This window comes from Cervus canadensis, chromosome 24 (assembly GCF_019320065.1).
Source record: "Cervus canadensis isolate Bull #8, Minnesota chromosome 24, ASM1932006v1, whole genome shotgun sequence".
Taxonomy (NCBI): Eukaryota; Metazoa; Chordata; class Mammalia; order Artiodactyla; family Cervidae; genus Cervus; species Cervus canadensis.
The window spans coordinates 27,296,893-27,319,026 of record NC_057409.1 but is presented as its reverse complement, the minus strand read 5'-3'; the positions used below and the strand labels follow the sequence as shown (position 1 = coordinate 27,319,026).

The window sequence follows — 22,134 nt, the reverse complement described above, 5'->3', positions numbered from 1 at the left end:
AGATGGAAGCACTGCAGGCTTTGGTCCCCTGCGTCACTCACTCTGCGGGGGCTCCAGGCAAGTTCTGTCCTCCCATGTCACACAGAGCCAGGAAAGGAGCTGTACCTTTTTTATTGTCTCCCAAAACCTCGGGTCCCCTCCCTCCCTCCCTCCTCCCAGGGTAAGGGCGTGTGCCCTCCAGGCTATCTGAGGGCACCTGCCTGGCCTGGTTCTGGCCTCCTAGCTACCTGCAGAGGAATGACTGTGAGTGGGGCTGGGGAGACAGTGGGTACCACATTCCTGTACCCTGGCAGAGCCTCGGTACCCACACAGGAAGAAATGGGCCCTCACCCTCTGACCCACCCCTTCTAGGCCTGTCAGGGCTGAAGCAGGAGAGTGCGGGTGGTCAGTCAGAGGTGGGGCAAGGCAGGCATCTGAAGGGAACGCAGGAATTCAGGTGGAGAGTGGGGCATCTCCTATGTGGAAGAGGAAAGAGATGGACTAGCTCAGAAGCCCTCTGCCCAGGCCAAGGTGGGGCTCGCTGAGATGGGCAGAGAGCAGAAGAGGATGAGGGACAGGTTGGGGGCACAGACCCGGGGCCAGCAGGTTGGAGGGAGAGGAACTTGGGTACAATGGGAGTGTTTGGGAGAGATAAGTGTGGTCCAGAGGTGGGAGGAAGGGAGGAGAAGCTCAGACGGGAAGGGATGTAGCAAGGTGGGAATAGCCTCCCTGAACCAAGTGGTTCCTGTTGACACCCTAGAGCTTCCTCTTCTCAGCCTTGGATGTGTGATCTCCTGCCTCCCCACTCCCCACCTCCAACATATCTCAGAACCAGCTGGCCATCCCAAGTCCTGGAAAACCTGCAGGAGGTGTGTGTCTCAGCCCACCAGCTCCTAGGAGCCCCCTGGCCAGCCGGCTCACCTCATTGACCTGTGCCCAGTCAGCTTTACTCACCCTCTACCAGCAGCCGTGTGTAGGCGCTGTCTTGGCCGGCCTGGCAGCAGTAGGTGCCCTGATCCTCAGGTCGAACGTCATGGATGACCAGGCTGTGGGTGGGGCCGTGGCTGCGCAGCTGATACTTGTCCCCTGGGCACAGCTCGGCCCCTTCCAGCAACCAGCACACCTGACCCCCCGGCCGGGACACTGTCACCTCCAGCACCGCCCGGCGACCGACCAGAACCGTCTTCTCACGAGGGGGCCGGCGGTGCATCTGCAGAGGCAGTGCTGGGGGTGGAGAACGAGGGCTTATTAAGTTAATAGGGACACGCAGGACCCCAGGAGAGACGCATCTTCCCTCCCGCTCTGGCCTCCATTCCTGATCTTAGATCTCTATGCCACCAGCCCATTTCTCTCTACCCTCAACGCAAAGTCTCCTCTTCACCAGGAAACGCACTGCCCTCTGTGACCCGCCCCCAGAGAGTCTCTCGAGGAAGGGGTGGGGAGGCAGGTTTCCTCGGACCAATCGCCAGCCTGCTAGTTCCGGGGGAAACCGTGTTCACTCCTGGTCGTCCTTGCCCCAGTTCTTACCCTCCACCTCCAGTTGAGCCACGGACTGGGCGGGTCCCGCCTGGAAGCGGACCTCACCAGCGTCCTCTGCGCGCAGTTCGCTCAGCACCAGAATGTGTTTCTTCCCTGGGGGTATAGGGGGCGCTAGCGAGGCCGGAGCGGCCTCTGGGGAGGGTGGGGGCATGAAGGTGGGGCCAGAGTAGGTCCCGGAGAGGAACGGGGATGCCGAGGGGGAAGAGGGGGCGGTCCAGGACCCAGGACTCCTGAGCTGGAGGTCAGGGAGAGGCGGAGAGACAGCTTCTGGGGCCGCGGGGCGGGACTCATCTGAGCTGGAGGTGGACCTTAGGGCGGGGTCTGTCTGAGCCGGGTGGGTGGGGCAGCAAGGGGGCCAGAGTGGGTAGAGTCGGCAGACCTTCCTGTCGGATGCGGACGCGGCCTCCGGGTCTCAGCAGGCGGCCTCCGAGCTCCCAGCTCCCAGCTGTCTCGACCTCCGACACGGTGCACTCGAACGTGGCTCCGTCGCCTTCGCGGGCGCTCACGGACCGCAGCTCAGAGAGGACAGACACCTTGCGCTCTGGGGCGGAGCCAGGGGGCGTGAGGAGGGCGGGGCGGAGGGGGTGGTACCAGGCCCCGCCCATGTCACGCCCCCTCCATAGACGCCGCGTCGCAAGTCCCCGGGGTAAGTCCGGTCCGCAGCCCCGGCACCCACAGTAGCGCCCGGCCCGGGCAGCACCTGGTACCCACCGCGCACCACTAGGTGAACGGGCCCAGCTCGGGCCATCCCCACCACGCAGCTGTAGGTCCCTGCATCCAAGGGGCTGCAGCGCCGCAGCTGGAGAAGGCGGCGCGTGCCGAGGGCCTGGAGCCTGAGCCGAGCGCTAGGGGTGAGCGGCTGCCCATCCTAGGGGCGGGGGTTGCAAAGGGTCGCGGTGAAAACTCGGCCGGGAATAAGCGGCCCCGGCCCTGGTAGGCGGCGGCGCCCTCTGTTGATACCAAACACTTTCGAGGCACGCTTATGCTACGGGGTAGGGGCCTCCCGTGCCTTCTGGGCCCCGCCAGGAGTCTCACTGGGACGGTGTCACCCTTTGGGGACATTTGGTCTGAGAAGGGGCGCCACGACGCGGGAAGCTGAGAGTCATGTACCAATCATGTCAGCCATGTGTGTGGATTCTGGAATCAGGGAACCTGGATTCAAATGTGAACTCTGTCTGCCTGGGGCAATACTTCACTCCACTGAACATCAGTCTCCTTAGAGATAACAAGGAGATCATAAGACCTGCCTCATCGGGCTGCTATAAGGTTAGAGGCTTAAATGTAAAGTAAACCTTAGCACATGCCAGGCACATGGCTTACTGAGTAGTAGTTCTTTCTGTTGGGGCATTGTTACTGCTCTCATGATGCTGAGGTGGGCTGGACTGGGGCTGGGCTCTGACCTTTTCCCAGGTGACATCAGCCAAGGCCTGGGAAAGTGCGCACTCGAACGTAGCTGTGTCGCCCTCGGTCACTTCAAGGTCCTGGAGCCCCCGCACAATGGTCACTGGGGCCTCTGGGAGTGGGAGAAGGAGGACGCACTTGGACACAAGGGTCACTGATGGGCACATTTAGACAAGGTCACTTGTCTAGATCAACAGAGGCCACTGGTGAGTGGGAGGCATGCTGGGACAAGGGGTCCAAAGGGGATGCTGGTCAGTGGGGGACACAGTGAGATCAGAGGGGTCAACAGGGCAGGAATGGCCAGCCTGGGATGGGTCACCCCCCAGCCGGGGGTGGTCAGTGGGGGACATGGTGGGGCCAGAGGGGCATGGGAGAGACTGGAGCAGAGATGCCACTGGAGTCACCCATAGGCAGGCATAGTCACACTGGCTGGAATGGACAGGAGACCCTGGCCAGTGAGGGACACCAGGGGTTCAGGGGAGCAATGGGGGGACTCCAGAGTAGATGTGGTCAGTGGGGAACACGCCAGGGCTGTAAGCAAGAGAAGGGGTCACTGAAGCAGAGTTGTCCATGGAGTCACTCTTTGGCACTGCTGAGGCTTAGTGATTAGAGGACCACACTCAGGCAGGCAGGCAGAGCTGCAGCAGGCAGTGGTGGCTAGTGGGCCCACACAGGCAGGGCAGTCACCAGGGCCACACGCGGCGAGTCAGGGCGTCACACTCTGGGAGGGTTAGTGGGGGCCACACGGGTAGTGGGGTCAGCAGAATCACACTGGAGCAGTCAGCAGGCAGGCAGCAGTCCTAGAGGCCACACCTCTCACGGTGAGTCTGGCTGCGCAGCGCAGCGCATCCGCAGTGAAGGAGATGCAGCCCGAGTCAGCCAGGCCCAGGCCGCTGAGGACCAGGTGGTGAGCGTGGCCTTCGGCCTGAATTTGGCACTTGGGCCCCGGTTGCAGCCGGACTCCACCCCGGGCCCATTCCCCAGTCACCCCCTCCTGGGACAGCTCCAGCTGGAAGGTAGCACTGCCCCCCTCGATGACGGTCACATCCTCCAGAGGTCGAAGCACCCTTAGCTGCTTTGCTAGTGGGGGGAGATGGGGAAAGGGGAAAATGAGGCCTCCACATCTGGGCAGGGCTTTTGGGAGCCCCACACACCCCTTGGCTCTGTCTGCTTCTAACCCCTAATCTAGTAAGGCCCTAAGAACAAAGTTCAGAACCAGGGAGCAGGAAGAAGGGAGTGAAACCAGCCAGATGTGGGTGGAGAGAGGGGCTTACTGGGGTTAGGAGAGGGGACACATGAAAGGGGTGATGTGTGGTTGGGGGGGCTGAGGAGTTGGGGTGAGGGGTACTGTGACACTGGAAGGAGCCCAGATTTAAAGTCAGACACATCAGGACTAGACCCCAACTCTGCCACGCAGTTTGCTATGTAACCTTTGGCATACTGCTTGAACTCCCTGGGCCTCAGTTTCCCCAACTGTACTATAGCCATTAGACATGTTAATAGCCGTGAGACATGGGTTTGTTGCGATTGAATGAATGAAATAAATCAGAAAAGAATACACATCACCACCAACCATTTACCAAGTTCTGTGTGGGTATTTCTCATATTATCCTGGTTAAGGTTCTCCAAGACCCTTTTTTTAAAGAAAACTTGGCTCAGAGAGGTTAAGTAATTTGCCTGAGGTCATACAGTTGATAGAGGGCTCCATCTTGGGGGTGGGGGGGTGCTACTGCCAACCACCCCTGCTTCTCAGATGGGCTTGTATATCCTGGGGCAGGTGACTGAAGGATAAATATGGCAAGTCTTTCTGGAGTATAATATTTATGTTTATAGCAAAGCCAACTTGGACATATGAAATGGAAACCAAAATCCACAGGGACTTCTACGGTAAATAGAAAACAGTAGAAAAAGAAAAGTTTTGTTTTGGGCAGGCTGCTTTGGGTCACGCTCCTGGGGGTCAGCCAGGGCTGACCTGCCTTGCTGGTGAGGGGCACTTTGGTGTGTGTGGGGGGCGGTCTGAGGGGCCCTGGGCCAGCCAGGAGAGGCTGCCCCGTGGGGAAAGGGAGGCGTTAGGAGAAGACAGGGCACTCACGCCTCACGCTGAGCCGGGCCAGGGTGCGGTCATGGTGGCTCTCGCAGCCGTAGGTGCCCTGGTCGGCCAGCACGACGCCGTGGATGAAGAGGCGGTAGACGTGGCCGTCCTGGGCTGTGGACAGGCGGGAGTCAGGGGGCAGGGGCGCCCCACCTCGCACCCAGCGCACGGCCCCTGCTGCCCCCACACGGCCGGTCTCCACTTCGAGGCACACGTCCTGGCCTTCCTCCGCCCGCACATCCTGCAGCCGCCGCAGGAACAGCAGCTCCGTTTCTGGGCAGGAAGAGAGAGCGGACCATGGAGCCTGGTGGGCCGAACCCTGGCTCCCTCTTCTCAGGGACTGGTCTCCTGCCAGGGCTGGGGCTGGGAGAACAGGTTCGGGAACAGAACTTGTTTCGTCTCCACCAGGACCGAACCTCGAACGTGCAGCCGGGCACTCGTGGACGTGCCCCCGGCCCGGGCAGTCACAGTCCCTGTGTCCTCGAGCCGGCAGCTTCGCACTGTCAGCGTGCGGCTTGACCCATTCTGGGTCATTTCTAGCTGGGGCCCTGGCGTGACAACGACCCCATTGCGCAGCCAAGTGATGTCGGCGTCTGGTGGGGAGACTTCACACCGGAATGTGGCGTCATCCCCCTCGTGGACTGTGAGTGGCGTCAGCTCTGAGACCAGCTTCACCAGCGGGGGTTCTGGGTGGGGGGGACAGGATCAGACAGTGAGGTGGGCTGGGTCTTTCTACTGCCCTCCTCCTCAGCCCCTCTTCATCCCCAGTAACAGGCCCTCATCCCCCAGTTATTAAACAAAATCTTCCCGAGGACCAGCTGTGTGTCAGTCATGAGCTGTTTTAAAGGACAAGATGTCAACTCCCTGCCTGCCACTCCTTACCACCTCGTCTTCATGCTGGCCAGGTACCCACCTCTCTGACTCCCTAATAGTAACAGACTGTTTAGGATGAACCCTGCTGATCTTATGTAACTGTCACAATAGCCCTATAGGACAAACGCTATCCTCCCCCTCGGGACCCGGGGCTCAGACAGTTTAAGTAACTTGCCAGTGTGTTAGACAACTACTGGGAAGGAGATTCGAGATCGGAACCTGGGGGGTTGACTCCAGAGCCCTCTGTCCCTGCTCTTTGAGGATGCCTGGAAAGGGGAGCCCTGAGCCCTCATCCACGGGATAGCTGTGCATGCACTGGTGGGCAGCGAGGTGGGTGGGGGTGAATGGTGGGCATGAGGCCCTTGGTGGGAGGCCGGGGCCCCAGGGGCGTGAGGGGGGCACTGTTACCTTCCACGCTGACGAGGAAGATGCGGCTGTCCTGGGGCGTGTCGCACAGGTACTCCCCAGCGTCCCTGCTCCGTGCCCCCCGCACCCGCAGCACCTGCCTCGCCCCGTCCTGCTCCAGCTGCACCCGCCCCTGGCTGGCCAGGCGCTCCCCGTCCTTGTACCAGCGCACAGGGCCCCCCGGCCCGGAGAGGCGCACGGCCAGCTCTAGATCCCCGCCTGGGGTGCTGCGAACCCTCGTCTGGGCTGCCTCGGGGGCCACCACCCGCATGGGGGGCTCTGTAGGGTCAGGGCCGGGGGTCATTGGGAGGGAATGGCTCAAGGGCTGGGGAGGAGGGTGGTGGGAGGCCAGATGGGGAGAGGGACTGAGAGCCGCGGGGCAGGGGCGGGGGCTGGGTGCACTAGAGAGGGGGAAGACTCGAGGGTTTAGGGGCGAGACTCTCAGGTTTCCTGTCCGGGGCTATACTCACCAGCCACTTGGACGGTGAAGCTGAGGCTGGGGGCCCCGGGCGCTGCCCCACACTGGCAGGTGTAGAGGCCTGCGTGGACCGGGTCTGCAGCCCGGATGCAGAGGACGCGGCGGGGTCCTTCGGCTCGGAGCTCCAGGCCCTCGCCTGCCTGCACCGGCTTCCCGTTATGGCTCCAGAAGACCTGGGCACCAGCTCTGGACAGTTCACAGCTCAGCACCACCGGCTCCCCGGGGGCCACGCAGAGCGGGCCAGGGGCGGCCTCTGGGGCAAGGAACTGGACAGGGGGCTCTGGACAGAGAGCGGGTGTGTCAGCTCAGTGATGCCCCCCGCCCCCGCCTCCCAGACGCGGGCTGGCCAGGAGCACCCACCAGCCAGGCTGACGTTGAAGGTGACGGCTTCATCGCGAGTCTCACACACATACTCCCCGGCGTCCTCTGACTGGGCATGAGGCAAGGTCAGGGTGCGGGTGGGCCCCTCGGCCCCCAGCTGCAGGGCATCCGATGCTTCCACCTCCAGCCCATCCTTGTACCAGCGCACCTGGGACCCAGCCGGGGCCACCTCGCAGCGCAGCTCCACGCGCCCTGGAGCCCTGAACTGCAGGTCCAGGGAGCGGGCTGCTGGGTGAACAATCCTCTCTGGAGGGGCTGGTGGGTGAACAGAGAGAGAGGCAGGTGGGCTCGGCCTCTACCAGCCTGACCACTGGCTTCTCAATCCTCTCCCTTTGCAGAGCAGCTCTTGGGAAATGGTACCACCCACAATCCATGGGCACTTACGTGTGCCAGGTGCCATGCTAAGGACACTACAGTTCTTTTCTCAGCTACTCCTGACACTCCCTATTGCTGGCTTCACTTTATAGATGAGGACCTGAAGCCTCTTTACAGGGAACTGACTTGCCCAGGGTTGCATGGACAGAAAGAGGTAGACCCACACTCACAGATCAATCTAACCCCAAAGCACAGCCCTCCCTACACCCCATTTCCTGTCTCTTTTCCCTGCTTTGCCTCCGATGAACTGATCACCACCTGAAAAACCACCTGTTTCCCTTATTTGCTGTCTGTCTGCTCTCACAAGAAGGCAAGCGCCATAAAGACAGGTTTTCTCTCCTTGGTTCATTACTGAATCCGTCAGCAACAGAACAGTGCGAAGCAGATCAGTGTTTGTTGAATACAAGAATGAATGAGCACTCCTGATTGCTAGGCTCTTTCCACCAGGCCTCTGGCCACTGTCCCAACCTGGTTAAGGCAACTCAGGGCTCTCTGATGCCTGAGAATAAGGAGGCTGGGAGAGGAGGGCAGGCTGGACAGGGGGAAAGCTGTGTGCGGCACGTGGGGGCCCCAAAGGTGCAGGAACTGGGAGGGGTGGGTGTCTGTCCCTCAGCCTCCTGCCTCTCTTCCTCCCCAGGGGGGTCTCAGAGACTGCCCACCTGTGACGGTGACAGTAAAGAAGGCTGAGTCGTCTCCGGCATCGCATACGAACTCGCCCCCATCCTGGGGCTGGGCGGCGGGCAGCACCAGGCGACGGCGGGGCCCGTCGCTCTCCAGCACCAGGGCCTCGCTCTCCTCCACCTCCAGCCCATCCTTGTACCAGCGCACCGGGGCATCCTCCCGAGACAGTGCACACATCAGCACCACACACTCCAAGCTCACGGCCACCAGGGTCACCTCGTCCCGGGGGTACAGGATGCGCACTGGGGGTTCTGCGGAGTGGGGACAACCGTAGCCTGTCACAGACTCACCGTTAGCCTCCCTGGAGCCATCTGGCAGCATGAAGTCCCGGTCGCCCAAATCGTTAAGAGTGATAAAGATAGTAACAGGTCCAAAATCTGTTCTCTGAAATCCCCGGGGCCACAAGTGTTACAGAATCCAGGATGCTTCCAATTCTAGAAATGGTGCATTTATCATATAGCATATACTCCTCCTCAGCCCTCACTGTGGGACCCCCCGTAATCAATCATATTAACATCTCTGCAGTGTAACATATGGAGATACACCCTAAGCAGGATAAGTTAAAAGTGCAAATAGCTTCACAGAGTTAAGCTCAGGTTTTACAGAAATAACTTTTAATACCAAACGTACAAAAAGCCTTTGGATTTTAAGTGGGTTTTTTTTTTTGTTGTTTGTTTCAGGATTGTGGATAAGGGATGGCAGATCTTCAATAGTATTGGTAAGTACTTGTATATCGCTTGCTAAAGTTCCAGGACAGTTGTAAGCACTTTACACCCTGATAGCAATCCTAGGGAGTAGGTACTGTTTTATACTCATTTCCCAGACAAAGAAACTGAGGCACAGAGTGGTTAAACAACTTCCTTATGGTCACAGCTGGCTAGACCTACCCTAGGGCAGGAGGAAAAACCATCATTCGATAAAGGGAAGCTCCTTATTGCAAAATTCAAACTTAAATTGAAGAGAGTGGGGAAAACCAGTAGGCCATTCAGGTATGACCTGTATCAAATCCCTTAGGATTATACACTGGAAGTGAGACATAGATTCAAGGGATTAGATCTGATAGACAGAGTGCCTGAAGAACTATGGACAGAGGTTTGCAACATTGTACAGGAGGCAGTGATCAAGACCATCCGCAAGAAAAAGAAATGCAAAAAGGTGAAATGGTTGTCTGAGGAGGCCTTACACATAGCTGAAAAAAGAAGAAAAGCAAAAAGCAAAGGAGAAAAGGAAAGCTATACCCATGTGAATGCAGAGTTCCAAAGAATAGCAAGAGAGATAAGAAAGCCTTCCTCACAGATCAATGCCAAGAAACAGAGGAAAACAACAGAATGGGAAAGACTAGAGATCTCTTCAAGATAATCAGATATACCAAGGGAACTTTTCATGCAAAGATGGGCATAATAAAGGACAGAAATGGTATGGACCTAACAGAAGCAGAAGATATTAAGAAAAGGTGACAAGAATACACAGAAGAAAAATCTTCATGACCCAGATAACCACAATGGTGTGATCATTCACCTAGAGCCAGACATCCTGGAATGCGAAGTTAAGTGGGCCTTAGGAAGCATCACTATGAACAAAGCTAGTGGAGGTGATGGAATTTCAGTTGAGCTATTTCAAATCCTATATGATGCTATGAAAGTGCTGCACTCCATATGTCAGCAAATTTGGAAAACTCAGCAGTGGCTACAGGACTGGAAAAGGTCAGTTTTCATTCCAATCCAAAGAAAGGCAGTGCCAAAGAATGTTCAAACTACCCCACAATTGCACTCATCTCACACGCTAGCAAAGTAATGCTCAAAATTCTCCAAGCCAGGCTTCAACAGTACGTGAACTGTGAACTTCCAGATGTTCAAGCTGGATTTTGCAAAGGCAGAGGAACTAGAGATAAAATTGCCAACATCTGTTGGATCATAGAAAAAGCAAGAGAGTTCCAGAAAACATATACTTCTGCTTTATTGACTATGCCAAAGCCTTTGACTGTGTGGATCACAACAAACTGTGGAAAATTCTTAAAGAGATGGGAATACCAGACCACCTTACCTGCTTCTTGAGAAATCTGTCTGCAGGTCAAGAAGCAATAGTTAGAACTGGACATGGAACAATAGACTGGTTCAATATTGGGAAAGGAGTATGTCAAAGCTGTATATTGTCACCCTGCTTGTTTAACTTATATGCAGAGTACATCACATGAAATGCCAGGCTGGATAAAGCACAAGCTGGAATCAAGATTGCCAAGAGAAGTATCAATAACCTTATATTTGCAGATGACACCACCCTTATGGCAGGAAGTGAAGAAGAACTGAAGAGCTTCTTGATGAAAGTGAAAGAAGACAGTGAAAAAGTTGGCTTAAAACTCAACATTCAGAAAACTAAGATCATGACATCTGGACCCATCACTTCATGGCAAATAGATGGGAAAACAGTGGAAACAATGACAGATTTTATTTTCTTGGGTTTCAAAATCACTGCAGATAGATGGTGACTGCAGTCATGAAATTAAAAGACACTTGCTCCTTGGAAGAAAAGTTATGACCAACCTAGACAGCATATTAAAAAGCAGAGACATTACTTTGCCGACAAAGGTCTGTCTAGTCAAAGCTATGGTTTTTCCAAAAGTCATGTATGGATGTGACAGTTGGACTATAAAGAAAGCTAAGCACCAAGGAATTGATGCTTTTGAACTGTGGTGTTGGAGAAGACTCTTGAGAGTCCCTTGGACTGCAAGGAGATCCAACCTGTCCATCCTAAAGGAAATCAATCCTGAATATTCATTGGAAGGATTGATGCTGAGGCTGAAACTCCAATACTTTGGCCACCTGATGCGAAGAGCTGACTCATTTGAAAAGACCCTGATGCTGGGCAAGATTGAAGGTGGGAGGAGAAGGGGATGCTAGAGGATGAGATGGTTGGATGGTATCACCAACTCGATGGACATGAGTTTGAGCAAGCTCCGGGAGTTGGTGATGGACTGGGAAGCCTGGCGTGCTGCAGTCCATGGGGTCACAAAGAGTCAGACACAACTGAGCGACTGAACTGAACTGACAGACTCTGCCAGCAGTGGTAGGGATTCTAAGCGAAGGCTTGTAGGAAACTCAGTAATGAATTTGCATCTGTGCCTGAGTCCCCTGGGGATGTTAAATGCCGATTCGAGTTCATCTCTAACTGCTCTGGAGTGGTCAGCCTTTCACAGAAAGGAGCCATGTCAATGTGGGAGGTGACCAGGGCATTGAGTGCCTGCCTGCCCAGGAATCTACGCACCTTGGAGGTCTCCAAGAATCCTCTCCAAGACTCAGAAGTGGTACTTCAGCGTTCGGCCCCCTTGTGGCTGGCTGGGGAACTGCTAGCTTCCCAGTCTCGGTCTTTGGAGTGGGGAGTATGGGCAGACATGCCCACCAGTGCACATCCAGCTCTTGCCTCTGCCTCCCTAACTGGGCTTGTTCTCAGAGTCTATAGGATGCAGGTTGGTTCTCTGGGCCTAGCAGCGCCATGAGATGTCGGAGTGTGGCTGCCTGAGTGGAGGGGGAGGTGATGGAGGCAGGGGAGTGAGGATGGCATGCAGCCATGGGACTGGGGAGCCTGCACGGCTGTGCAGCTTGGCATTGGACCTGATTCTCCTGGTCCGCAGCCAAGGTGGTGTGTTGTGCGAACTTCCCAGGAAGAATCTGGTGTTTTGTGGGGAGGCCAATTATGGGCTGGAATGTGTGTGTCTGCAGCCACGATGTCTGGCCAGGGCTTGGGCTGGGAAAGGTTGAAGGGACCCACTACAGGACAGAATATGTGCAGAAAGGTCTTTTTCGGTTTTGTGGCTTGTGTGTTTCAGGCTGTCCTGTCTGGGGTGCAGGGAGTTGGGGGGCCCTAAGTAGCTCAAATCTAGGCTGAAGCCTTGTTTCTAGAGCAGGGCAGTGGGGAGGGCAACCAGAAGGTTTCGGCATCAGGATGGTCACTCCAGTGCAGCCGGTGGGTTCTTCGGTGCCACCCAGAGCCGCCTGGGTTTTACACTCCCTGCCCCGCTCAGGTACACACTGGGATCGGCGCTATGAGCTGCAGCCCCAAAGTTTCCGGCAATGAACCATCACTTCCATAATCATCCTGTGCCTTCCTGCTTTGAACATTCACCTCTGACTTTCAGTCCAAACCCAGACCCCCACTTAGCTAACTCAGCCCCTGCTCCAAATATCTGTTCTGAAGCCACTTCCTGCCTGCTAGCCAACCAGGTTAGCAGCCCCCAGCCCTGAGCTCTCACTGCATCTTACTGCGACACTCCCTCTAAGACTTAAGGTGTCTGGCTTTCCTGCCAGGCTATGCACTCCTGCGTAGGATGCACGTGTGTCTGTGAGCTACCGAGGGTCCAGAGCCTGGCCCAGGACTGGCTCCTGCGGGTGGCACGGTGACTCTCCCCGAGGCCCTCCCTGACCACCTGTCGGGCTCTCTTGAGCCCCCATCCCTCCACAGCACTTGTCACGAAGTGTCACCGTACATTTATTTGCGTGTTTATTGGTTAAACACAGGGGTCGCAAACTCAAATGCCCACGGGGGCCAGGCTGAAGCAGTCTAGGAAGGGGAGCAAAAAAGAACAGTGGGGGGTGGGGGTGGGTGTGAGACAGAGGAATGTGGGCCCCGAATTATGGGGGCAGCTGCTACTCAGCGCCAGCTGTTCGTCGCCAAGGGGGGAAGCGGGACCAGAGGCGCCGGGTCTTCGGCTTTTTCAAGAGGATGCATAACTCCGGGTTGTTATTGGAACTGTCCTGACTTTGGTATGACTCTGCAGGCCAAACACAATACACCTGTGGGCTGTATGGAGCCCGAGGGACTGCCGGTTTGCGACCCCTGGTTAACAGCTGCACCCTCCGCCCAGCTAGACCGGCAGCTGTCTGAGAGCAGGGACCTTATCTGCAATAAGCATCAGCGACCCACAGCACCTAGCCCAGTGCCTGACACATATAAAGTGCTCAGTAAGTGAGCTGGTGGAGCACAGCTATTCCCGGCCTTAGGCGCCAGGGAGGAGCCTGCTTCCTCCAACAGGGACCCTGGGGTCTTCTGGGCAGGGACCACCCCCCCGCCACCACCAGTTCATGCACCCGAAGCCCCCCTCCCCCTCCCCAATGTGCTAGCTAGGGGCTATGTGGCCAGCTCCCCGAGGGCTCAGGGCCGTCCTCTGGTGACCCCGGGGGCGGGGGGTGGGCCCACACCTGTGACGGTGACCGTGAACGAGGCGGATTCGTCATCGATTTCACACAAGTACTCGCCCGAGTCTTCGAGCTGAACGGCGGGCAGCACCAGGCGGCGCACCGTGTCCTCCTTCTGCAGGAGCAGCGCGGGACTCTCCACCACCTCCTCGCCATCCTTGGTCCAGCGCACCTCGGCCCAGGGCCGGCACAGCTCGCAGGTCAGCACCACACGCTCCAGGCGCACGGCCGCCACGTACACCTTGCCGCTGGGGTACACGATCCACGAGGAGACGTCTGCAGGACACGACACAGCTGTGGCTGGGCATCTGGGGCTGGGGCCGAGGTGCCCAGCCACCTTGCCCGGTTCACGCCTGTTTCCTACTCCCAGAAGGTGGGCTGCATGCTGAAGAAGAGGGTCTTCCCTTGGACCAGGGCTCACAGCGGCTCAGACGGTTACTCACAGCTAGAGACACGACCACGGTCCCCAAAGCACAGCAGGGGCGTGGTGGCACAGTGGGGACCGTGGTGTCAGCCTTACCTGTGGAAACTCTCTCCATTCTCTGGGTGGGGACAGGGCTATACGAAGGGTGAGGTTGGGGAGAGGAGGGCTGGGTGCCCAGATGGAGCTGGGATCTCCCACAGGAGACCTTTGACCTCTCTAGGGCTTGGGTCTCCTCACCCCACTACCATCCCTAAGGCTCCCCTTGGAGGGCCTTCAGGAGCACAGAGAAGGCGGGCTTCCTTGTGCCATGTAGCTATGACTAGTGCGCTTATGACAATGCATTTTCTGCAGTGGCTGAACCTCAGCATGCAGACCATGGGTTGGGGGTAAGGGTGGGGTGTGATCAGCTGGGGGGGTTAGGAATGGTAGCCCAGAAGTGTGCCGGCTGTTCAGGAGGGAGCAGGGCACAGCTGCCCCATCCCGTGGTCCGCCTGGAGCCCCACCTGTGATGGTCACAGTGAAGTAGGCGCGCTCGTCCCCAGCGACGCACTGGAACTCGCCCCCGACAGAAGGCTGGGCGGAGGGCAGCACGAGGCGGCGGTGGGGCCCTTCACTCTCCAGCAGCACGAAGTCGCTCTCCTCCACCTCCTGCCCGTCCTTGTACCAGTGCACGGGGGCGTCCTCCCGGTCCACCTCACAGGTCAGCATGACGCACTCGGAGGTGATGGCGTGCACAAACACGTGCTCCCGGGGGGCCACGATGTGCACTGGGGGGTCTGGGGGAGCAGAGATGGGGTCACACCGACACCCACACCCGGAACACCTGAGTCCATGGTGGCTGGGAGGAGGGCGGGTTCTGGGGCAATGACGTGGAGTACTCAGGGCGTGGTGGGTGAGGAGTCACAGGTCAGTATCGCCGATCCTGCGGACAGGCCTGTGAGTCCCCAGAGGATCCGAGGGTGCTGGGTGGGGACACAGAGGGCCTTTGTCTAGGCTGAGAGGAGATCACTGCTTGCTGCTGCTTTTACCAGGAAGTCCCTGGTGCATTGACCCCAGGACAGGGAGGAGGTGGGAGATGGGAATGATTCAGTGTTGTCACCTTGGTGTAACACCACCTACAGGTAGTGAGCTCCCCGTCAGAGGGCACAGGGGCAGAGGACCTTCTGGCAATGGGGATGTAACAGGATTTCCACTCAAGTGAGAAGACTGAGCTGGTTCAATGGTTCCAGAGTTGTCCTCCTAGAGTGGATCTCAAAGCTCTGTCCTGGATATTCTGGCTCTGGAGGCCTGGGGTGGGGGTGGGGGGTGGGGAGGGGCTATGCACTAATAACAGGTTTCCAGGGTGTCTCTGAAGCAGCCAGAACATAGACTGGCTTCCAAGAACCTCTGGACCACTGCACCTAAAGCTTTCCTTTGACCCTGACCTCCTGCAGCACGGAATAAGCAGTCCTGGGTGTGAACCCAGATAGCATAGTTGCTGGCTGTGTGATTGTGAGCAAGTTGCATAACCTCTCTGAGTCTCAGCTACTTCATCCGTGAATGGAGATATACTGGCTCTCACGTAGCCTTGAATGTTGAATGAAAGTGTACATTTCAAGTATCCAGCACAGGGCTTGGCTAGCAGGTGCCTAACAAATGTTAGCTCCCACCTCCCCTGCCCTTCACTGATCTGAGGTCCCCTCACATCCCTCCCAGCAGAGGGTACATGAGGGCCAAGTGTGCTGGAGGGTAGTGTTGGGGCAGCGTGATCTGCAAACATGTCCCCTGGCCCCCTAGGCCCTCCCTGGAAGGGACCCTCAAGCGGGCAGAGCAGGGGGTGGGGTAGGATGGGCACAGCCCCCTGGGTCAGCCTCAGCTAGGAGAGCCTAGGCCGCCTCAGTCCCTGACCTTGGACGGTGACGATGAAGAAGGCTGAGACGCCTTCCGTCCTGCACTCGAATTCGCCGCTGTCCTGGACCTGGGCCTCGGGCAGGATCAGGCGGTGTTTGCGCCCGTCCATCTTCACCACCAGTGACTCGCTCTCCTCCACCTGCTGCCCATCCTTGTACCAGCTCGCTGGGAAGTCCACCCGCGAGAGCTCACAGGTCAGTACCACCCGATCCGAGGTCGTGAAGGTCAGCGACACCTTGTCCTGGGGGCTCAGGATGTGCACAGGGCTCTCTGCGTGGGGAGAGGTGTGGTCATGGGTAGCGCCCTGGTCGTGCTCTGCTTACCCAGTGAGCACCCCACTGCAGGGCACGTGCTGGGGGAGGGGGCTGGGCACATCAGGCCAGACGACTGTCGTGATGCATTTGTTGGTTTTAAAAATTCGTTTTGCACTTACACACCAACTCTCAAGAGCAGTGGTTTTAGTGTGCATAAGAATTCCCAGAGAGCCTGCTAAAAATGCGGATTCCTAGGCTTTGCCCCCCCACCCCCACCCCCCGTCCCAGCATGCAAGGGTCAAAGAATCTGCATTATAAACCAGCCCTCAGCATGACTCTGATGTTGGTGAAAGTATTAGTCATTCAGCCTTGTCTGATTCTTTGCAACCCCATGGACTTCTCCAGGAAAGAATGCTGGAGTGGATTGCCATTCCCCTCTCCAAGGGAGCTTCCTGACCCTTCCTGACCTGATCGAATCCAGGTCTCCAGTATTGCAGGCAGATTCTTTACCGCCTGAATCACCAGGGAAGCCCAATGTTAGTGAAAGAAAGTGAAAATATTAGTTGCTCAGTTGTGTGTCTGGCTCTTTGAGACCCCATGGACTGTAGCTTGCCAGGCTAATCTGTCCACAGAATTCTCCAGGCAAGAAGGATTGGGTTGCTATTTCTTTCTGCAGGAGTTCTTCCCAACCTAGGGATTGAACCCAGGTCTCCTGCATTGCAGGTAGATTCTTTACCATCTGAACCTGGGTTGTATTTTAGTAATGCTGCTCTCTTTGTGGTTATTTCTTTTTTTTTTTTTATTTTTATTTTTTTTTTATTTTTATTTATTTATTTATTTTTTTGGTTATTTCTTACTTTGTCCTCCTCCTGGGCTGCTGCCGGCTAACTGCCTCCAGGTCCTGTGCGTGGACACTGAGGAATTCCATGACTGGCCTTATAAATTCCAGCAATGGTGCAATAGCAAATGCCAGTGCGTTCCCTGAACTTTCAGACTCCTGCCAAGAACTGTCATCCTCAGGGAGGCCTCATTCCCTCTCCTCTCCTCTTTCCTCAGGGTGGCAGAGTGCGATACTGAAGCCGGACCTCCTGCATTCATAATCCGGCACTAGCACTCATCAGTTTTGTGATTTTGGTCAAGTCACTGAACCTGTGTCTGTTTCCCTAATCTGTAAAATGGTATGACAAAAAACACATCCTGCAGGGCTGTTGAGAGGTCTGTGCTAATTAATACATGTAAAGCAATTAGGATTGTGCCCGGCACACAGGAAGTGACTCCGATAGTGTTAGCCATCACACACTAGGGCAGGAAATGGTCAGGGACTAGGGGCCAAGGTCTGTGTCTTTAAGATGACAAACATGACAGAATTCTGCAAACCACAAAGTACCCCTAGAGAATTTGGATATGAGGCTGGTGAAGATAACAAGGGGTCTCCTATACGGGCTTCTCTGGTGGCTCAGACGGTAAAGAATTGGCCTGCAATGCACGAGACCGAGGTTTGATCCCTGGGTTGGGAAGATCCCCTGGAGGAAAGAATGGCAGCCCACACCAGTATTCTTGCCTGGAGAATCCCCATGGACAGAGGAGCCTGTCAGGGTCGCAGAGAGTCAGACACGACTAAGCGACTAAGCACGGGTTGAAACTGGACTTCTGGATCCCTGAGTGCTCTATCTGAGCTCACCTGGGATGCTCCTGGTTCCTGGCCCAGATGTGAGAAGCACGAATAGCGGGTGCCTCATTTTGCTAACAGGACTTCTATGTCTTGACCCTGTCTGCCCACCGTGGTCCCCACCAGCACCAACCTTGGATGGTGAGGGCTGCTGAGTCCTGCACACCGGGGCAGCTGAAGCCGATCAGGGCGCCGCTGTCCTGATGCCGGACGGCCTGCAGGATGAGCCTGTGCTGCAGGCCATGCTGTTCCATCCGGTACCGCAGGGGCCCGGGCCCCACCTGGCCCTCTGGCTCCTTACTCTTGAGCTCCTCCCCGTTAAGGAACCAGGTGCCCTGGATGACGGTGGAGAGATCCAGGGAGAAGATGGCGTCTTCCCCGTCATACACCTGCACGTCCTCCAGACCAGCCACCAGGCGAGCTGTGGGCACTGAGTTTGGACAGAGCACAGCTATGAGAACCAGGGGGTGGGCAGAGGCTGGCAGGCAGACAGCATGTAACAGAGAGACGGGGAAGGGAGGAAGGGTGACGGGGAGGGCGCGACTTCAGGTACAGCCGCTGACAGCCTGGGCTGACAGGACCGACTCACCCAGGTGAGCAGACCCGTGGAACACCACGTGGGGGCTGCGGCCGTGTTCGCTGACGGTGCAGACTCGGAAGCGGTAGTCGCCCTCGGTCGGCACGCAGTCCCCGGGCACCTCCACGGCCCCAGCTTTCTCAATGCTGAAGCACTGGACCCAGTCTTCCGAGCCCACCTCCTGCCGCTCCAGCCGGTAGATGAAGGGGGTCTCGGGGGTGGGGTCTGGAGGCTTCCAGGTGAGCAGGACTGTGTTCCTGTGGCCCTTGAACATCTCGGCCAACAGCGGGGGTCCCGGGGGATTATGCTTGACGCCTGAGACAGAGGCAGGGTTTGCATCCGAGCCCTGTTCCAGCCTCCCACAGCCCTGCGACCTAAAGTCGACTTTGTCAACCCAGACTCTGTCATCTGGTCACCATCCTACCCTGACCGTCATGTCCAGCCCTTGAGGAGGCTGCCTAGGGGCTTTGGGGCCCTCACATTTGACTCTGAGCAGAGTGGTGGTCCGGGAGTTGCCCAGACTGAAGGTGACCTCCCCGGCATCTTCTCGGGTGACCCCTGGAAGGACCAGGGCGTGCATGTGGCCCGAGCTGCTCTGGCAGGTGGCCGGCAGGTCCTCCCCGTCGCGGCTCCAGCGTCCCTCCACCCCAGCCTCGCGAGTCTCCACCAGCAGCACCGCGTTTTCGCCCTCAAAAACGTCGAGCTTCCGGGGCAGCCGCTTCAGGATCGGCCCTGAGACAAGGATGGGATATTATCAGCCCGCGGTCTGGGTACCGGACTGCCTCGGTCTCGGCCTCCCCCCGCCACCGGCCAGCCGACCTTTGACCGTCACGTTGGCCACGGTGCGCACCCGGCCGCGCATCTCGCACAGGTAGACGCCGTCGTCGTCCGCCTTCAGCCTGTGGATGATGAGGCGGCGGACCGTGCCCTCCTCGATTTGCTCGTACTTGCGGCAGGGTAGCAGCCGCTGGTCCTCGCGGAACCAGGCGGTGGGAATGCGCGAGTTGGGGACTTTACACTCCAGCACCGCAATTCCATGCTCCCGGCCCTCCACGTCCTGCAGCGGCCTCGAGAAGCGGAGGCGGGGCTCTGTGGAGAAGGTAGAGACCAGAGAGGGTTCTGGAGAGGGCCCTGACCGGGAGAAAGACCCTCCTCCGTCACCCACTGCCTAAACCCACGGTAGCTCGGGCCATTTGCTCTTCTCCCAGAGCTAGAGGTGTTGTATAATCAGAGAAACCCTCAGAAAGGAAGTCAGACGACCCGAATTCTAGTTGACCCTAACACATCACCTTGACCAAGGCCATCTTGGGCTTAGATGTTGGGCTGCAGTTTCTTTATTTTTAAAGCAGAGAAAGGGATGAAAGGGCTTGGGGCTGTATCAGGGATTTTCAAAATATTCCGTGGGGCCCCTCATGGGCGCCACACACAATTCTACAAGGGTTTGAGTTGAACTTCATTTTGAAAGTACTTCAACCATTTTTAAAACTGCATTTTACAAAAAGAAAGCATGATGACAGAAACCGCCAGTGGGGTCACTCAGGCTGCCAGGGGAGCACGTCTGTCTTGTCACTTGGCTCTGGGAATCTTGGCCTTCGTCCTGGGCTTTTCTGTCCTCAGGGGGTGAGAGTTCAGCTCTGCCTGGCCGGTTTGTGCACATCAAACTGTACCCAAGAGGCCACCACCCGTGGTACAGGTGCCACATGCTTGACTGCGTGCCAGGCCGGACTCGGAAGATTTGCCAACTATTTTTCCTCTGAGGGAAAGAGTTGGGTAATAACTAGTGAAGGTATTATGCCATGAGTTGTGATGAACTCCTATTATAGGCAGCTTTAACTTCCAATGTGAATTTGGTGTGTTTTTCACCCCTGACTTTTCTATTTATGAGCAATGTAAGCGTTTATTTACCATTGGAGGCTCAACTTTGAAATATAAATTTCCTCTCCTTCACCTTCTTCCTCTTGCAAACCTGGAGAGCAGTCTGATGACAGAATAGTCAAAAATTGGGGGGCATTTCTTTTGCCCTCAAGTTTTCTCCCTTTGGTGTGAATCAGTAGTTTGTCAGTGTGACACCTGAAGCTACGCTTTCCCCATGGGCTCAAAAGCTAGACCCAGTTATGAATGGTTAAAATGTGTGTGCTTAATAAGACAGATCCCTTGTTCTCATTGACTGACTTTATAAATCTATGTTACAAATTTGGATTTAGAAATTTACACCCATAAAACAATCCTTTTATATAATATACGGGGCCCCCAATGGGGTTTCCATTGGGGGATGGGTGGTGAAATAACAAAGAGGCTGAAAAACACTGAACTACCAGAGTTGTAGGCCCCTCTGGGTCAATCATTCAATCATTCCTTAAAGCCCTTTATGGAAGAGTGGTTTTCCACCATCTGCCTCAGAATCATTTGGAGAGCTTGCTAAGAAGTTCCTGGAGCAGGTACCTTGGAGACGTCCTAAACCCGAATCCCTGGGGGATGGGAGGGAGGTAGGTGGGAAATGGCATTTTAATATTCAGCCTCCCTTACTCCTCGCTGCCTTCTAGGCACTGAGTGGGGCTGGAGTTAGGGGGGTCAGGGAGGGCGCTGGAGGCCCCTCCCAGGCCCCGGCCGCCCGGGGGCGCCGTGGTACCTTTCACGTGCAGCTGCACGGCACTCAGCGTCTGGCCTGCCGAATTGCGCGCGGCGCACACGTAGAGCCCGCGGTCCTTGGCCTGGCAATATAGCACCTTGAGCACAAAGCCGCCGTCTCGGTCGCGGTACATGAGGCGGCGGCGATCGGGGAGCAGCGGGCGGCCCTCCCAGTGCCATTCGATCTCGGGCTCCGGCTTGCCCATCACGTAGCAGCGGAACTTGGCGTGCTTGCCCTCGTTCACCCAGAAGGTCTTGGGCGCGCACTTGAGCGGCTCCACCACGGGCGTGGGGGCCTCGTCGGGGTCCTCGGGCGGGCTCTCGGGGGGCTGCTGCACCTGCAGGAGCGCCCCGGCCCGCGCGTGGCCGTGCGCGTTGCGGGCGTGGCACACGTAGACGCCCGAGTCGGGCAGCCGAGCCGCCAGGATGCGAAGCGCCAGGCTCGCGCCCGCGCCCGCGCGACCCTCGACGCGGCCCGGCTCGAGTGAGAAGTGGCTGCTGTCCCACACTTCGTCCAGCGCCATCCCATCCTTCTCCCAGTAGAGCGTGGGCGCGGGGAGGCCCCCCACCTGGCACTCTAGCACCACCTCCGCCCCCCGCAGCACCCACTGGGACCGGGGCCCCGTCAGGAACACCGGGGCGCCCTCCCCGGCTCCGGGCGGCGGCAGCGGGCGCTCGGCGAGCTGGGGCTCGGGCTCGGGGGCCGGAGGCTCCAGCACGGTGACGGCGGCCGCCGCGTAGGCCTCTCCGGCCGAGTTGCGGGCGCGGCACACGTAGACCCCAGCGTCGGTGGGCAGGGCGCCGCTCAGCAGCAGGCAGTGCTCGGCGCCGTCCACCGGGAAGCTCAGGCGATCGGAGGCCGCCAGCTGCTGCCCGCCCTTCTCCCACACGACAATGGGCGGCGGCTCCCCCAGCACCACGCACTTGAGCTCGGCCTCCGCGCCACTTACCACCCGCACGGGCCGCGGGAAGCGCAGGAAGCACGGAGGGCTCCCCTGATCCCCCGAGCCCGCCTTCATCGCGGCGGCGCAAGGGCAGGCCGCGAGCGGCGGCGGGAGCCTGGGAGGCGGGGCGCGTCAGGGGACTGGGCGCCGGGACCCGCGGGGCTCTCTGCTGGCCGCCCGCTCGCGGCTCGCCTCCTTACCCTCCGCCCGGAGCTGCGGCTCTGCGGCGGCGGCGGCAGCGATTCTCGGGCCGGGGGCCCAGGGCTCGGGGGGAGTCCTTCCTGTTTGCCTCAGCAGCGAGGGGCCCCGCAGCCTCCCCTGCCTGCGGCCTGGCTTCCTGCTCCGGAGAGCCGGC

The 22,134-nt window shown here is 57.7% G+C and overlaps 1 protein-coding gene across 7 annotated transcripts; it reads right to left on the bottom strand.

Moving 5' to 3' along the window:
* Window positions 1-93: 93 nt before the first annotated feature.
* On the bottom strand, window positions 94-22,126 carry OBSL1 (obscurin like cytoskeletal adaptor 1). 7 transcript variants are annotated; one of them, XM_043444715.1, is made up of 21 exons: window positions 20,837-22,126; window positions 19,027-19,296; window positions 18,688-18,939; window positions 18,220-18,522; window positions 17,764-18,060; window positions 15,705-15,977; window positions 14,309-14,593; window positions 13,397-13,669; window positions 8,183-8,455; window positions 7,128-7,403; window positions 6,760-7,047; window positions 6,293-6,568; window positions 5,428-5,697; window positions 5,012-5,284; window positions 3,733-3,999; window positions 2,919-3,031; window positions 2,230-2,386; window positions 1,898-2,059; window positions 1,507-1,611; window positions 934-1,203; window positions 94-455 (listed from the first exon to the last, which is right to left on the bottom strand). In XM_043444715.1, exons 1-21 carry the CDS (start codon window positions 21,852-21,854, stop codon window positions 433-435), a joined length of 5,724 nt encoding a protein of 1,907 aa, XP_043300650.1. In that variant the 5' UTR covers window positions 21,855-22,126; the 3' UTR covers window positions 94-432. The 7 variants fall into 7 exon arrangements, with proteins under 7 accessions (XP_043300650.1, XP_043300651.1, XP_043300652.1 ...); XM_043444716.1 differs by having other exon boundaries at window positions 14,321-14,593; window positions 20,837-22,124; XM_043444717.1 differs by lacking the exon at window positions 3,733-3,999 and having other exon boundaries at window positions 20,837-22,125.
* Window positions 22,127-22,134: the final 8 nt, after the last annotated feature.

Bases quoted from the DNA above. Each gene is read 5' to 3' on its own strand.
- OBSL1 (XM_043444715.1), bottom strand. From the start codon at position 21,854: ATGAAGGCGGGCTCGGGGGATCAGGGGAGCCCTCCGTGCTTCCTGCGC. The intron at 4,000-5,011 runs GTGAGTGCCCTG...TCCCCCCACTAG, and splicing joins GGCCCGGCTCAGCGTGAGGC to CAAAGCAGCTAAGGGTGCTT. The intron at 3,032-3,732 runs GTGTGGCCTCTA...TCCCACTCCCAG, and splicing joins AGCCAGACTCACCGTGAGAG to AGGCCCCAGTGACCATTGTG.